Raw genomic sequence first — 17,721 nt, forward strand, 5'->3', positions numbered from 1 at the left:
AAGCAATAATCCCACAAGAATTTTTTTTAAAGCTCAATTTTGAGTGAAAGTTAAAATGAAACTTAAAGCTAACAAAAAATCAGAAAAACTACCCCACTAGGTTATTAAAACCAGTCCACAGCTTGCTGAGGACAGAGGAAGTGCAAATGGCATTGCAGGCAAAGCAGAGGTATTAAAGCAATATTGCTGTTCCTTCCTCAGTGATGCAATCACACCATAGGAGAACTATGAAATAGTTTCCATTCTAACCCTAGCTACTGAAAGTTTAAATTAGCAGCTCTGGACAGCTTTCTGCTTCTGCTGGTTTTGCACCAGGCTTGAAGCATGGCTCAAGTCCCAGTGCGATGGCAGCAAATTAATGTGCTGCCAATGCCTAAAAAGGGTGAGGAGAACAAACCAAGTTACTGCAGGACCCCAGACAGACTTTGATTTCAGACAGAATAACAGAGCAGCTAATATGAGACTCAATTAAAAGATGTGGAATAACACACCCAGAGCCAAACATCACAAGCAGGGGAGTAATGAATCTCATCAAACTTTACTGATACCTCTTTTTGACAAAATAACTGATTTGGCTGATAAATGGGATGCTTTTGACAGACCACTTGGTACTTTGCCCTGATCCAAAATGCTTTACTGCTCTTCTAACAAAAACTAAAGCAATAGGGAGGGATTGGGATTGTTTAGAATAGGGGAGACCTCATTGCTCTCTACAATTGCCTGAAAGGAGGTTGGAGTGATGTAGGGGTTGGTCTCTTCTCCCTAGTATTAGGTGACAGAATGAGAGGAAATGGCCTGAAATTTTGCCAGGGGAGGTCTAGGCTGGAGATCAGGAATAATTTCTTTACTAAAAGAATTGGAACAGGCTGCCCAGGGAGGTGATCACCATCCCTGGAAGTTTTCAAGAAATGTATGGTCATAGCACTCTGGGACATGGTTTAATGGCTGTGGTGGGGTTGGGTTGAAGGTTGGACTCCAAAGGTTTCTTCCAACCAAAACAATTCCATGATTCTATGAATACCAGAGAAATGTGGCCCATTTTAAACAGATCAGAAATGCACTACCTCCAAATGGAACAGAAACTGAGGAATTGTTCACAACAGGATATGTTACCAGCTCAAGTAAGGACAAGTTCTGAGTATTTTGTTAATAACCTGGATGAAAACTAACCACATATTGACTGATGGAGACTGTGAACTACCCAAATTTTGGGGCAGGATCCAGTAACCAAGAGAACAGATCCCTGTTACAGAACAGTGTGGACTGCCTGGTAAATGAACAAAACCATGCATAGCAATGGGCACAAAGCTAAGGCTGCACACCTGGGAGCAAAAACAAAGGCTGGACCTACAGGATGAGGACCCTGCCTTAGAAATCTGTAGATGATCAGCTAAACAAAGCCTGGCCATTTACAGCAGTGGCTGTAATGGTCTAACATGATCCTTTGTTGCACTAGCAAGTGACACAGGAGTAGAAAGCCCAAGTTATTCTGAAATGCAGCACTAGCACAGCTGTGACTGGAATATTTTGTAGGTGTTGGAGGGTCATAATTCTAGAGTGATTCTGAAACACTGGAGAAAGCTAAGAGGAAAGCCAAGAGAAAGATTAGAGGCTTGGGAAATATGCTTATTGTGACTCAAAGTGCTCCAACTGCTTACTTAACCATGAGATGCTAAAAGGGACTAGCTACAACAGACCAGAAATTTGACTGACATGCTCTAAAATCTGAGACAAAAGATGCAAATGTTCCAAGGGCTGGAAATCAACCACTACAAAAAACTCTCTCTGATGTAGAAAGTACATAATTACTGTGACAGCCTATCAAAGGCAGCAAAAATGTTCTCAAATCAGCATCAAATTCCTACCTAAAAAGAATGCTGCTGTAGTCCAGCTGTATCAATGCAACTCGAGGCAGGGGCTTGTTTGGGGGGACAGTGGTTTGTGTCCTGCAGGATGCCTGGCTAAACCAGTCATGAGGGTCACTTATATGGCCCTGAAAAACTGGGAATCAAACAACCTGAACACAATGGGAGGGAACAGAAAGCAGATAACAGGGTCACACAGGCCAAGTGATTGGAGATGAAAAGGGTCTTACCTGCTACATTTTGAACAGAGTAGAGAGAAGAAGGAGTGAAATAGAGAGGCCAAAGAGAAGACTGCCCTAAGCAAGAGGGAGAATGATGAAGGCACACCATAACGTTGTTCTGCAGCAGCAAGGATGGAAGATCATGTTTGAGGTGTCACAGAAAAGAGTGGAGTGAGTTGCCTGGACAAGAAAGAGGAAAAGACAGGAAAGAACACAAGGAAGGTGCAAGTATGAGTGACAGGGCAAATGAATATGTTGAGATTGATGAAGCAGGGAAGCCAAGGAGCTCTGGCTTTTCCCAGTCAAATAGCAAGGTGTAAAGGGAGAGAGGAAGTTTGCAAAGACAGAAATTGATCAATGCTGAGAATGCATGAGAAAGGTGGAGAGAACACTGAGAACAGTTGTTAAAGGTGCAAACACCACTGAGAGAGGTAACAGGTCCTCCCTCTCAAGCCACAGGCAGCTTAGTCATGTACAGCCAACAGGGAGAAGAGCAGAAAACACAGACCTAGGGCCACAGAGGCAAGGGCAGGACAAGGAGGAAAGAGAAACTCTCTGTAAGTACAAGCAGAAAAGAAGTTACCACAAAAGACAAACAAGCACAGTGCATCTCACCAACACTGACACCAGGACAGAAGACACTCCTCAGCACAGCCAGTTCAGGATCACACACTCATCAGACTACAAACTCCACTCCTCAAACCAGCATAACCATTAGAAGCCCTTCTTACTCCCTGCCCCACTGCAAAGGCTCTGCCTGCAATCAAAGCCTCGTAGTCACAGGAAAGGGCTGTTCAGCCCAGATGCTAAAACAGAGGGCTGCAGGAGGTCTCATGTATCCTTTTCTTTTTAGTGCCTAAACATTCCGTAGTTATAGCCACCAAAGGGAATTTATCTTCTTGAGCCCTCTGACAGATTATGTTTAACTGATAGAAAGCACATGCCCTGAAGAGATTTATGGAATCACTGAAGCTTCCTATCACCTTGGGATGTCTATAGACAAGTTGAAAAAATTAACACATCTGTTCAAGAAGAAACCACACTGTGAACCAGGGAGAGGGCACAGCCAGGACAATGATAGATCCAAATCTTTTACAGTGATATGGATAAATCTGGTGAATTCATTGTGCCCACTTCACAGAGCCCTTCTCATCTCCTGCCTCTTGCTCTGCAATGATTTGATGTGGAGAAGATACCTACCAGTGAGGTGGATGAGGCCATGCTCATCTGGGCCAAGACTCTGGCCTCTCCAAAAGCTGTAGCAAGAACCCACAGAACAGGAAAGAGCAATGGAAGGATGGGTAGGACACCATTCACCTGAGGAGAAAAAAAAACCTGTAATCACCTGCGAGGTCAGAAACAACAAGAAGCTAAAGCTCTCACATGTCTTCCACCACAGTGACAGAGTGAGTAAAAGGCAATGGCAGGAAGAAAGGAGACTGCTTGCACTGGAAGCAGTGCAATACAGGGAAAAGCACAGAAGGGGAGACATACAGCCCTTAGGGCTGTGTAATCAAGGAGACCATGAATAAATCACACCAACTTGCAGCTGGTTTTCCTGTTGAATTTAGCATAAACTCTTAACAGTTTAAAGGCAGAGGATACCATAGATATATATACATGCATGGCAAGTGAGGGAGAGCAAACAACTTAAAGGGTAGTCTAGGAGGAAAGGCCAGGGTAGAACTGTTGTCCTGCTCCACTGAAAGCTCCTGGATCCAGCATGCACAAAAGTGTGCCTAGGATGTTGTCACAGGATGAAGCAAGTTGCTGAGGGAGAGCATCAGTCTCAGTGGTGCTTTGGGGAGAAGGTGTGGTGGAGCTCAAAGCTCCCCTTTACCTGGAGCTGCAGAAGGCTGTACTGCCAAGGAGCAATTCCAGGAGCTTTGAAAATGAAGCGCACAGCATTGGTGATCAGGAAGCCAGCCTGCAATTCAAACAGAGATGACACTGTCAGCTAACTGCTAGTACTGCTAAGCAAGGAGTTTTCACTGCCTTGTAACATCCTCAGCCCTGGGAAAGACTGGAAGATATAAGTGGTCTGCTGCTGCTGCACTTCCTCCCTCCACGCTCACAGCTAGATGGCTCAGCAGCTGTGCTCTGCTGAACTGCCCAAGGTACACACGGTGTCAGCAGCATGAGTTTGGGTCTGGCCTCAATTTCCTGTTGATGGCTGCAAATTCTTCACCTTTATTGACAAAATGTGGCTATATTCACCAGCAAAGGCTTGAAATGAGACCTACCAGTACAATAGGGACAGCATACTTCAGCATCACTGACTGTACAGTGAATCTCTCGTTATCCAGGGCTGTCACGGGACGAGACAAAGCCATTTCCAGACACCACCTGAAAAATGAGAAACAGCTTCAGATTTCAGTGACCAAGGCCCTAACCCTGTACCTTCCACAGATATAAACCTCCTGGTAGACCTGATTAGAACACTGCATTCACCCTGTGCTATGAAGGACGACCTTGAAAAGAGAAGCCAGGCTCTACAACAGCATTGTGCCCACCATGGTAAATCTGCAGGGCTGTCGAGCAAACCCCACCAAGTCTCCTCACCCAACTCACAGGAAGGCTCCATCGCTCCCATGCATACTGAAATCCTATCAGGACATTCAGGCATCCCTGTTTCCAGCTGCCCAAAGGCTGTCATATCACTGATTACATCAAACATGTAATATTCTGTGACCTCCCTGCATTGTTCAACTGCAGCTGGAAAGCAATGAGCTGAGCAGGAAGACTTAGTGTGTATGTGGGTTTATATATTAGCTTAACCTACCAATTCAGGAGGACAGGCAAAGACAGACAGTAAGAGACTTAGAACACTGAGAGATAACAGAGACGATACAGCACAGCATACCTGAAAATTCCTGCCCTGGGATGGTAAGACTCATTCTTTACAGACACAAGGCAGCAACAAGGACAGAGACAAACTGTGAAGGTTCTGTGCACTGCATTTAACCCACCTGACATTATCAATTATTGGGGTCTTCAAGACGCGGAAGAGACGATACAGCTGAGGGTTTTGAGGTCCTTTCTTCACTTCTCCTCTTGGGGAGGGTGGAGGTGAGAAAGGTGGAAAGAGATCTCCTGGCTCCAGAACTATGTGCTCATCATCCTAGGGAAAAAAGACAGAGAGCCCAAAGGCTGCACAGTTTGGGCCCTGGAATCCTGCAGTGAGGGACTGGATGTTCTGTCCAGCAGGTTCCCCCCCACTGCAAGTGACACAATACTGTCTGATACAGTTCTCTCTCTCAACTCTCAAAAACTCCTTAGCTAAAATAGCTACAATTAAATGCTGGTGTTCAGGCAGGTCTGGCTATTTCCTAAAAATTGGCATTTTGGAGTGAAACTTAGAACAAAATCCAGCAAAGGCAGCTTTTGACCTTTGAAGTTCTTCCACTTCACTTCAAGCAGCAAAATCTTTGCACATATCTTGTAACTGATTTGTTAGTTGAATTCTACCCCAGGTGCTTTATAGCATCTTCTTTTACAACAAATCAGTAGCAAGGAGGTCAAAGCAGACAAAATTTCTCCCTTCACATAAAACCCAGGATAAAGTAGGGGTTCATATGCACATCATCCTGATGGATAGATTAACTCCATCTATATTTAGCAGTACTTTACTATTTCTCCCTGACCTGGAAGAGATGGAAATTTTGTCCTTTGGTATCACATCGAGACCCAATGGTGTCCTGTCCAGTGAGTTTGGGGGTTCACAGAGATGATGCAGTCTGTCTAACAAAGCACCATTCTTGACTGAATTGGAATTTCAAGGTATTTTCAAGGTCACAAGAAATCAAACTCTCCAAATAAGCTGTACACTGGGAACTGGAGTACTAGCAAGAAAATCCTGGGAAATGTGTTGTTATATGTCAGGGAAATGAGACAAGCAAGGTACCTTAATTCCTCTCAGAGAAGCAAATGATTCCTGGCCTGGCCTCAAAGCAATGACGTCCCCTTCTACTAACAAGCTCACGGGCAGGTTGACAAGATGCCCATCCCTATAGGCCCAGTGGAGGGACCAGGATGGGGCATAAGGCATGTGGAGGTCAGGGTACATGGAGTCTGGCCATTTCACCTCTTTGCTGAGTGTATCTGAAAGCACAAAGTGTGAAAGAATTCAGTGACAACAATTCTGGAGAGGTCAACTACACATCAGTTTGCATTCCGTAGTGCCTACAGGTCCCCCAGTGCTAAGCTCAGTCCCTTCTCATGGTCTTTTATCATCTCTCTCTTTGATGGCTTTCCCCTCTCTCTCTCTCCACCCAGTATTAACAACTAAACATAGTAATTTTTCAACCTTAAATGCATACTGGCACAACAGAAAAGCTAAAGGCTGTCCTTAAAAGTGCCAGGCTGAGCTGAACTGCCTCCTCAGATTTAAAACCCCCTGTTGGGAGAATGCTCAGGCACAGCAATTTATTTCCTTCTGTTGTATGTTGTGGTACAACCCCACGTATTCTCCTCTCATCATCTGCTACAAGGCAGATTATTTTTGTGAGATGCTGAGGATTTGGATGACTCCAAAACACAGCCATAACAGACGCCCACCTGACAGCACACAGACTGTAAGCACATGGCCACAGACAGCTCAGAATCACTGCTCTGCAGGACAGGCAGGAGCAGGACACAATCCAGCCTGCTTCTGTGTTACATGGGTGAAGGCTAATAAGCTTGATTAGTAACCTAAGTGATCAGCCTTGAGAAAAATCCAACGGGAGGAAAACACAAATGCAAACAAGAGACAGATGAATGAGACCTCACCATTTATCTTATCAATGATGGTCTGAAGTCTCCTCTCCACCTCTCTGCACTTCAGTCTCTCTTGACGCCCAATCATGAAGAGATCCAAGAGGAGAAGGAAGAAGAGTGCCAGTGCATTAACTATCTCAGCACCTTGGCTTTGCACAACAAAACAGAAGAAAGCAGATGAGGTTTGAGTAAACAAGGAGAATACACTGTCAGCCACCCATAGAGCTAACTGCACACCTGCTCAGTTGTTCATTTTTACATCACACAGGCTTACAGGTAAGAAATAAAAGCAGAGGAGCTTTTATTTAGATTGATGCCACCAGAGAACTCTGACAGGACTCATCTCAACTAAAAGATAGCCTTTATGGGGCCTGTTCTATGAGCCACTGTCCTGGTCAGGCTGGGATAGAGTCCTCAATCAGCTGTGGGCTGCACTAGCAATTTCAATCATCCAGAGCAGCTGACCTGAGTTGGCTACAGATGTATCCCAGGCCATAAATGTCATGCCCAGTATAAAAGGGGAGGTTTGGAGGTCTTTTGAGGACTGGTCTGGTTATTGCAACCACTGTGCATTCACTGAGGGGAGTGTAACTTTGTGCGCTTTACATTGGCATTAGTTTGGCTGTTACATGAAAGCTTTTTTCATTTCAACTTACAGGTCTCCTCTTTTTCTGGTCCTTCTGTGCTTGGGGTGGAGTTCACTGGGTGGTGGATCAACTACTGTTTTTTAATTCCAAATACTACAGTTTAGCTCTAGACACAGGTAATGGAGTAACTACTATAGTTTAGCTCCAGATACAGGTGGTGGAGCAACTACTATATTTTAGCTCCAGATACAGGCTAAACATAGACAACCACTAACTTCTCCAGTTCCTAAATATGGTAATGGCTTAGGACTTTTGGAGGCCTGGGAATGCTGTGAAAAGCAAACCACTCAATCTCACCACAGGACACTTTGTGAATCTATTAAAAGTAGAATTAAGTTGGGTTAAGTTTTGTATAAGAGCCTGACGGGGTCAGAATTACTGGTCTGAGTATGCTACTGCCTAGATACCTAAACAACATGAAGGACAACACTGGTATGTTGGCCACAGGCAGTGGTGAGTGACATAAAGCTGTCACTTTGCTTCATTTATCCAGCATAGGATGGTTTACTTACCTCCCCTGTGGCTGGCTCCCATAGCAGCACAGCAGCAACAGCACTGCCAGAAGCATCAGAGATGCACCAGGCCAGTGGAAACAGGAGCAACGGTTACCATGGTAGAGAAAACTGCTCCTCCACACCTCCTACGAAAGGAGAGCAGCAGTCAGTCAGCATTCATCAAACACAGAGCCAGACGTTTGAAAAAGCAGAGAAAGGATAAAGACAGCAGTTGATATTCCAGGCTGAGCACAACTTGGTGGAACCCCTGAACATGACACAGAGCATCCCAGATTAGTTATGTGGATGCCACAGCACTAATGGTTGCTCAGCTGGTGAGGATGAGTGAAAGCTTTTTGCTTTACTCTTGCTTGGAAGAAAGAAAAGGCTTCTGTGCCAGGCTGCCCTCTTGTTACTAACCAAGCCAGGAACACTTCTAAACACTGTGCATAAACACCAGCACTTTGTATTCAATACAGGCAAACCAGAAACACATGGTGGAGAAGGGGACACTGTTGAGCCTTGCAGCTCTCTCTCCACCTGATATGGACCCTCCTAGGCACACTGCCATTAGTGGCTTCTTGAAGCCCACAGAATCATAGAGCTGGAAAGGACCTCAAGGATCACCTAGTTCCACCCCCAGCTACCATGGGCAAGGACACCTCCCACTAGACCAGGTTGCTCAAGGTCCCACTCAATCCGTCTTTGAACACTTCCTGGGTTGGAGGCTCCACAACTTCTCCAGGCAACTTATCCCAGTGCCTCACCACCCTCATGGGAAAGAATTTCTTCTTCATGTCTAATCTCAGTCGACCTTCTCCCAGTTTGAAGCCATTGTCCCTCTTTCTGCCACTCCATGCCTTTGTAAAACGTCCCCCTCCAGCTATCCTGGAGGGCCCCTTCAAATATTGAAAGGCCATCCTGGAATCTTCTTTTCTCCAGGCTGATCTTTAGGGAGATTACTTGCCTTGCTCTCAAGGACTTCAGCAGTTCATAGATTCGTAGAATGGTTTGGGTTTGAAGAGACCTTAAAGATCATCTAGTTCCAGCCCCCCTGTCATGGGCAGGGACACATTGCTCTAGAGATCAGGGTCCTCAAGGCCTCACTCAACCTGGCCTTGACCCCGCAGCAGCAGTCTGTGAGGGAACGCAACCAATTCTTGTTTAATCTTCAGCTTTGCTTTGAGAAGAGGAGCCTGAGTGCCTGGCCATGTGCTGCTTGGTGCCTCACCTTCCAAGAAGTCACTTTTTTCCGTTCCTTCTGGTGCCCCTCCAGCAGTGCTGACAGTTGGTCTCTCAGGATCGTGAGGGCTTTCTTTGTGGTAAGGCCCAAACTTGAGGTCATCTCATCCTGAGGTGCCAGAACAACAAAGTGGTTAGTGCTTTCCTATTTTCTTTTTAGGTTTTCTCCTGGTGGCTGCTAAGCATTCTGCACTCATCACCATCAGCCTAGGTCTCCATTTTCCTGGAACCATCTTCCCTCCTGTGAACTTTAAACCGATGGCTGAAATTTGAGCACTTAGATAGTATCAGGTAAACAAACAGGTCCTGACTGTGCTGGATAAATACTTTATCAAAGCACAATACCAAGTCATTTCTGTGAAACAAGATTCTAATCAGCAGAGGCTGAGGACAATACAAAAGGAGAGGGACTCTGCACAGCTCCAAGGTTACACAGGCTTGAACTGGTATCAGCTTGTAGAGACAACTCAACACAGTTACAGCAGAATTTTAATGACATAGGATGCATTTTGCAAACAGCAGTAGAGTATTCACAGTTCTAAACAAGAGTAGTCTGATGTTCACAGCTGCTTTTTACCAAGTACCTCTATGGCTACTTTCAACTGAAAAGCCCCCAAATTTAAGTGGTAAGCCACTGAGGGGACATGACTCCATCATCAACTCTTCCTTTACAAGAGAAAGCACTGGAATTTGAAGTGCTGAATTGTATCAATGTGCAAGAGAGGCATCTGGACTTGAAGAAAGCACACAGACTCCAGAGCACTGCTCCCTCAGTGGTCAGCCAAGAGGCAGCAGCCTGAATGGACATAACCCAGGAGCTGCCATCTGGAAAACATTGCCATAAGGTGCTGGTAACAAGGAGTGGGGTAACCACTTGCCTTCCTGGGACAAGAACACAAGCACTTCCATTTCCTTCAAATCACAGACTCTTGAGGTATCCTGGGTGCCAGACCACTGAAAGTGAACCAACAAGGACAAGCTGGCAGGTGTCACAGAATCACAGAATGTTACAGGCTGGAAGGGACTTGAAAAGGTCATCCAGTCCAACCCCTCTGCCAGAGCAGGATCACCCAGAGTAGGTCACTCAGGAACACATTCGGGTGGGTTCTGAATGTATCCAGAAGAGACTCCACAGCCTCTCCAGGACTCTGTCACCCTCACAGTGAAAAGGTTTTTCCTTAGGCTCAGGTGGAACCTCCTCTGCTCCAGCTGGCACCCACTGCCCTATGTCCTATCAGTGGACATCCCTGAGCAGAGCCTGGCTCTGCCCTCCCGACACTGCCCTGCACATAAACATGAGTGAGGGCAGCCCTCAGGCTCCTCTGCGCCAAGCTCCAAGCCCCAGCTCCCTCAGCCTGTCCTCACAGGGAGATGTTCCACTGCCTCCAACATCTTTGTGGTTCTGTGCTGGATCTTCAAAGCAGTTCCCTGAGGTATTTCCTGAACTGAGGGGCTCAGAACTGGACACAATATTCCAGATGTGGCAGGTGTCCATGAGAAAACTACAGCAGATATCAGGGAACTGAAGTTCTCATTTGCACTTCATGTTTAAATAAAAACGTGCTGAGGGTGTCCAGCACATAGGATATCCTGCAGGTTAGACATGCTCAGGTGTATCACACTGTACAGAACTACAACCAAGAAGCTTCCCCCTCTGGTACCCACCAGTGTGACACAACTGAGGAAGGAGCCAAAGCTCTTCTCAACCCTGCCAAATCCACCATGGTCTCAAACCACAGCAGCTCTGCTCCTTGGGAGCTGCATGCCCACACCCAGCTCTGCAAGTGCAGTTCAGCTATGATCTGCACTTTTCTTCCTGTCCCTTAACTGAGTGGTTTCATGATGAACGTTTACTGGAAACTAATCGTGGACTTCAGACTCATTTGCACTGATGGCCCAATCCAAAACCCTCATGTAAGAGTCAAGGAGTAGCAAGATAGATGCTCTTTAAACCTCCATCTACCACACACACACTCCTCACCTACCAGGGTCAATTTGCAACAGAAAATTCTGGCCAGGCAGAGTCCAACAATGCTGCTTTAGCTGCACTTTTACAGGGCTAAAAATAATCCTGCTGCAGTTTTCAGCCTCTGTGTCAGTTTTAGGAATAGAGGAAGCAGTTCTGTGCTGTTCTTGGAAGCTGCTCAGGTAACATCAGCACAGGACTAAACATAGGAGTCTCTTCTCAAAGGCTCCCAGAGGAGAAGATGGCAGGCAGCAGAGCTGGCAACAGACCTGCTGCTGCACCACAAGAGTGCTGCAAACAGGAGTGTCTGAGAGGGAGCAAAGGACAAGGTTTCTCTCACTCTGCTGACTGCTTGGCTATTTGGGGCACAGCAAAGCACCCACAAAACCACTCTCCCATTCCAACTCAGGGAAAGCAGATGGACAAATAAACGCCACAGAATAAAAGGCAGGAATGAAAGAGGGATTTTAACTGAAAATCAAAGGTTGCTTGGGCACTGAGCTGATTGCAATGGATACATCAAGAGCTACAGAAGAAATGAGAGGGAAGCTGCACTTAATGCCAAAATCTAGTACAGCCTGGAAAGAGGAACTGCCACATCACAGCAAGCAGAGAGCAGGAAAAGGCAGCAAATCCAGAGGAAATTAAAAAGGTTCCTGAAATCCATGCACACCTGCTCCAGTTTTTGCACAGGAGTTACTGCATTGCCATAGACCAGTCCAGGTATGAGCAGTCACAGAGGAAGGTAGCTGCAGCAAGTGAGAAGGACAAGTGAAGAGTGTGGTGGGGCTGGTGAAGAACAGCAGAGGTTAAACACCCATCCTGACACTTCAAATGTGGATTATTGGGCAAAGCAAGAAGCAACCTGGTAAACAAACACTGCAATCATGTGGGTGAGAGGCTGCCTGTGCTGACTGGCATGACCTACTGCTGGTGAGCATCCAGGGGAAGGCTTTGGAACCAGGAATGAAAGGGTCAGGCAAGAGGAGCCACTCTGAGCTCCTGCCAAGAGGCAGCTCTAGGTGGGTGCTTACAAGATCTGCCCTTCTAAGCCAGCAACTGCTAATGAGGCATTTTTCAAACACACTAAAGTAAACCTTTGTATACGGCAAAAAAGCTGTCCCAGAGGGATCAGTCCAGCCTTTCATCAGCTCCAAGTGCTCTTCCTGCCACTAAACAGGGGGTGAGCACCCCAGGGTGAAGAAGCCATTTGCAGCAGGTGTCAGTTCACTAATAACCCCTCAGCATTCCCATCTTTGCTTTGAAAGCTGCTTTCAAAGAGTAATCTGCTAATTCTCAGGACAAAACAAAAGCAGTGAGACACCTTCCCACCCTGCTACCTTAGCAGAGGACTTCCTCTGAGGAACAAAACAGAAGAAGAAAACGGTAAATTCCAGGTTACAGTGAAAGCAAAGTCCTGATGGGTTTCAGGAGACATGTTAAAAGGCTCCCTTTGCCCATGCCTAAAGGGAAAAAGTCCTGAGGAGAAAATGAGCAATTGCTTTTTCCTTTGCCTCTGAGGCTGGTGAGTCTCTTAAGTGCACTTAGGGCTCCTCTGGAGCTGACCCCTGCCCTGGCTATCAAAGCCCTGGGCTGAGTGGGATGGTTGCAGCTCTCTGCATCGAGGGTGATACCACAGCACTCAAGAGCTGTAACTTGCAGGAAAAAAAAAAAACACCCAGTGCAGGAGGGTTTGTTTGTCTGTGTGATTTTGTCTTCTACAGGCAATGAATGTGCTGAGGTGTGCATTGGATGGGAAGCTGAAAGGACGAGGGAATGTCTTCACTTTCACTAAGCAGCTTGAGTGTTAAATTACTGCTTAGCTTGCCTGAAAACATTCAGGAAAGGGAACCTGGGCTAGATCTAGCAAATAACCAGGGTTAGGAGCCACTTTGACTCCTCAGTAAGGAGACAAGAAGCTGATCAGAGCTAAAAGACCATAGAATATGTGGACTTTTCCTTGCCCTCTCTGGTTTGACAGTGAGAAATCAGTTGGCGAATACCTGGTGATCCATGAATCTCTTTAAATGTTGGGTCACACAGAAAAGGTTTCCTTCACCTTCCTCATGAGTTGCAGAGCCAAAGAACTCTTATCTTCTGATTTTTCCTCCCACAATGTGAAGTTGTTCCTGAGCATCACCTATCCACCTGCAGCCCATCTTCAGCCTTACACAAACCACCACTGGTTACACATCCTTACAAAATCATTACTAGTTCCTAATCTCTTCTCCTGAAACTCCCAACCTGTTCTTTTACACATAGAACCACTCAAGAATATCTTAAAAGGTTACCTGTTCTTCCCACACTCTCTGCTATCTATGACAGACAGAGGTCTTGCTCCTCCCTTCAAGAGGTATGAACAAGCAGAGGTTAAAATGGGTACAGGTCAGAAATGGAGATAACATATTTTAATTACAGAATGGCTGAGGTTGGAAGGGACCTCAGAGATCATCTCCTCCAACCTCCCTGCCATGGGCAGGGACACCTCTCAACTACACTTCGTTGCTCAAGAGCTCAGCCTCGCCTAGAACACCTCCAAGGAGAGACATCCACAACCTCCCTGGACAGCCTATTCCAGAGTCTCACCACCTTTATAATGAAGAACGTCCTCCTAAGATCCATCTTAAATCTACGCTCCCTGAGCAGAGTCTTAGTTTGCAGCAGTGTTACTGACTCCACTCCACACCAAGAAGAGGCTTAAGCACCAGTTTGTGCTTAGGTTTGTGTAGGACACCCCAAGGCTGTGCTTTTCCCTGCATCCCCTGGAAAAGTGTAGGGATGTCACCATGCCTTGTCACATTGAAAGTGGAAGGAAAGTAAATTTCTTCTATGCTCCAGATCTAAGTCTAAGGCCCATTGCATTTGTATGGATATATCTGGAGCAGTGGGAGAGGAACACATATATTTTAAGGAGTATTTACTAAAATTGGTTGTTAATCTTCACTATAAATTTCCAACTATGTGAAACTTGAAGGAAAACCTTAAGAAAGGAGGCAGAAGGGCTTGACTTTCAATTAATATGTGATAACTATGCCAAATGCCTTTAACAAACACTAAAGTGACATGCATGAACACAATCACAGATAAATCCAAGTCTGAGTATTGGTCCCTAAGTAGAAATTCCTAACTCATTAGTGTAATTGCATCCTCTTGTCTTTTCACGCAGCCTTTGCACAGCCCTAGCAGCTTGTTTGTTTGCTGTAGCAGTCAGTGTTGATATAATATGTGCTGCTGTGTCACAGGTGCCAAGTATTCTTTTAAAATAATACTGGAGCACAAATATATTCTTTGCTTTACAGACCAAAGTGGGTTGAATCATCCTCTGTGGATTCAGTCTGCTGCAAAGTAAGGACTTCTCACCCAAAGTGCTGTACACTTAAATCTAATTGTCTTTACAAAGATTGTTTAAACAAATAAGAGAAGGTTTGGCAGAAGCTTCAGTCTCTCTAGGTTGCAGATCCACCCCTCTGGTTCAGTGGCATGGAAAGCCTCTACGAGGCAGCTGTCAGATTGTTTCACAGAATCACAGAACGTTAGAAGTTGGAAGGGACCTCCAGAGATAATCCAGTCCAACCCTCCCTGCCAAAAGCAGGATTACCCAGGGCAGGCCAAACAGGAACACATCCAGGCCGGGTTTTGAAAGTCTCCAGAGAAGGAGATTCCACAATCCCCCTGGGCAGCCATCTCCAGTGCTCTGTCACCCTCACTGTAAAGAAGTTTCTCCTCCTGTTGAGGTAAAACCTTCTGTGTTCAAGTTTGCATCCACTGCTCCTTGTTTTATCACTGCCCACCACTAAAAAGAGTTTGGTCCCCTCCACTTGACACCCACACCTCAGATATTTATAAACACTGATCAGATCCCCTCTCAGCCTTCTCTTCTCAACCCTCAACATCTCCAGGTTCCCCTCTTTCCAGGCTGCACTCACTAGGCCCCTTTTTGAATGCTTTCACTCAATTGTTTTCAGATTTGAAGAGCTGGAGGTGGGAAGCTGGGCAGCAGAATGTTCTTCCCTTTTCTGAGAGCTACTTAGCATTCCTCAGCAGAAAAAGCAGGCAGGTTTTCATTTGACAATGACATTTGCAGGCTATTAATCTACTTCAGAGACTGCACCTCCTGAAATGTAAGTATTATGCACAACTTAAAAAAAAATTAAAGTGAGGAGTAACTCCACCAAATATATTTGCATTTAGTGTGGCAAGTCAGATTCTTGCTTAGGGTAAAGCACAATATGACACACAGTGAGGGGTTTGGAATCCATCAAAGGAGATGGCAGATCCCTCTACTCTGCCCTGGTGAGACCATATCTGGAATACTGTGTCCAGTTTTGAGCTTCCCAATTCAAGAGAGACAGGGATCTGCTGGAAAGAGTCCAACAGAGGCTACAAAGATGAAGGGACTGGAACATCTCTCCTATGCAAAGAGACTGAGAGGCCTGGGGCTGTTTAGTCTGGAGAAAAGAAGGCTGAGAGGGGATTCTATCAATGTCTATAGATATCTGTGGGGTGGGTGTCAAGAAGAGAGTGCCTGGCTCTTTTCAGTGGTGCTCAGTGATAGAACAAGGAACAAAAGCTACAAGCTGGAACCCAGGAGGCTCCACGTCAACATGAGGAGAAACTTCTTTGTTTTAGGGGTGCTGGAGCCTTGGAGCAGGCTGGCCAGAGAGGTTGTGGAGTCTCCTCTGCAGACTTACAAAACCCACCAGGACATGTTCCTGTGTGACCTGCCCTAGGTGATCCTGCTTTGGCAAGGGGGTTGGACTCAATCTCTAGAGGTCCCTTCCAACCCCTAACATTATGTGGTTCTGGGATCACATGCATGACAGCAAACAATTGCTTGGAGCAACATTTCTTAACAGGCTAGTGCTAGAGAATGATTTATTCTTCTTCTAAAGCAAATCATACATCACTGTGCTACAGCTCCATCCAACTGCAACTACTGAATTAGTGCTCAGATTGCCTGAAATGGCCTATCCGTGCTGCAGAATGACCCACATGTGGCCAGCAAAGCCCATGGATAGGCCACTCAAGGCAAAAGTTTCCCTTTAACACCTACAGCCTTGGTCCTGATTATGCTTTTTATTCTTCCTAGTGCTCACCTGGTTACTTCTGAAAAGAGGTCTGACTCCTGGCAGGAGTGCTTCTCTAGTGACCCAGGCTACCTGAAGCCTTCATCTTGACACATTCCTGCTCCACAGGATGATCTTTTGATTAAGACTCTGGACTAACTGTCAGGACAGCTGGATTCTGGTTTTCCTTCTGTCACAGATTTCTGCCTGACAGTGTGAAATCTGGATGCTCCCCTGCACCCTAATTTCTCACCTCTATAATGGGGCTAACAAATGTACTTGTGAAAATTACAATACTCACCAATCCACCCAAACACTACTGGAAAGCACAGAAGAAAGAAATGCAGGTATCAGTGTGTACCTGCACAGTTCAGGCAGCTCCATCAAGCAGGTCACAGCTCTGTGGGGACCACTCTTTCAAACTGGATGTGCCAGGAAAGGTACAGAAGGCATAAGGAACACAGCTTGGTTTAAACACCACGTGACGTGAGCTTGGCAGCCACTGCTTAGCTGTTAGTGGTCTCAAATCAAATGAAACAAGTAAAGTCTTCAGCACAGCAGTGCCCAAATTAATGGACAGAGCAATAGTTAACAACTGTCTCCTTCCTCCATCTGCAGTCACAGTATGAAAGACAGCCCAGACCTCCCCCTGCCCCTGCACAAAAAACCTCCTACAGTTTCATAACTGAGTGCCAGTGGGGACTCCAGTCTGGACAGTGCTTCTGAGGCTCCCAGCAGTTCATCACTAAGAGGGCCTGCAGACTTACACAGCTTTACGAGCAGAGATCTCTGAGACCTGGCCAAAGCAATACTAATCATCTGACTGACCCACCACTGCATTTTGGTGTGAGAAGAGTCCATTTTCATCCAATGACATTCACGTAAAGCACAGAGTAATATGCCAAAAGGCATAATCAACCTTTCTATGTGGGTAATGCAAAGCCCAGCACTTTCCTTTTCCCTCAGCTAGCAGCAGCACAACAGCACCGAGATGACAGCTCCCCAGGTAACAGCCAGGTCTGGATTGTACATTCCTTAGTCTGCCTCTTTGGTCCTGTCTGCAGCAGCAAATCCCCAACTATATTTACCTGCCCCATCAGGCTGCTGTTAGGACGAGGCAGTGTTTATGCAGTGCTTTGAAGCTCACCTGTACTATGCAATTATCAAGCTTTAATTATTATAATTTATCCAGTTACATTATTCCTGCAAGTTCAGAGAGCAGTTAGGGGTCTGCATTTATTCTGGCTTCAGCACACAGCACGCTGCTTTATGCCAATGCAGAACTTACTCCAGAGGATGCTAATCCCCTCCCAGAGGCCAGCAATGCCCAGAATTCCACAGAACTTCAGCACATCTTTAGAAACCCTGTTAGCTTCTTTCTTATCCCCACTTAGCTGAAGACCTTGGGGACTAAAACTATGATATAGCCTAGCACGTTGTGCTAGAGACGTGCAAGACATGT

At 46.0% G+C, this 17,721-nt stretch overlaps 1 protein-coding gene across 5 annotated transcripts in view; it reads right to left on the bottom strand.

The window, feature by feature from the left end:
- Positions 1-17,721, bottom strand: part of TMEM94 (transmembrane protein 94) — a 57,916-nt gene that overhangs the window by 25,117 nt on the left and 15,078 nt on the right. For 4 of the 5 annotated variants that reach the window (XR_010303986.1, XM_064151049.1, XM_064151048.1 and 1 more), the window contains 8 exons: positions 9,217-9,336; positions 8,004-8,131; positions 6,857-6,993; positions 5,991-6,187; positions 5,056-5,207; positions 4,330-4,432; positions 3,927-4,013; positions 3,287-3,403 (listed from right to left, as the gene is read on the bottom strand). Coding sequence is in view for 4 of the 5 variants with exons in the window: in XM_064151049.1 (XP_064007119.1) it covers positions 3,287-3,403; positions 3,927-4,013; positions 4,330-4,432; positions 5,056-5,207; positions 5,991-6,187; positions 6,857-6,993; positions 8,004-8,131; positions 9,217-9,336 (1,041 nt within the window). In the remaining variant the exon portion in view is untranslated. Of the gene's footprint in view, positions 1-3,286; positions 3,404-3,926; positions 4,014-4,329; positions 4,433-5,055; positions 5,208-5,990; positions 6,188-6,856; positions 6,994-8,003; positions 8,132-9,216; positions 9,337-17,721 lie in introns of those variants that run through there. The other variant, XM_064151050.1, reaches the window with a different exon arrangement.

The sequence above is a fragment of the Pogoniulus pusillus genome, chromosome 11 (assembly GCF_015220805.1).
Source record: "Pogoniulus pusillus isolate bPogPus1 chromosome 11, bPogPus1.pri, whole genome shotgun sequence".
Lineage (NCBI taxonomy): Eukaryota > Metazoa > Chordata > Aves > Piciformes > Lybiidae > Pogoniulus > Pogoniulus pusillus.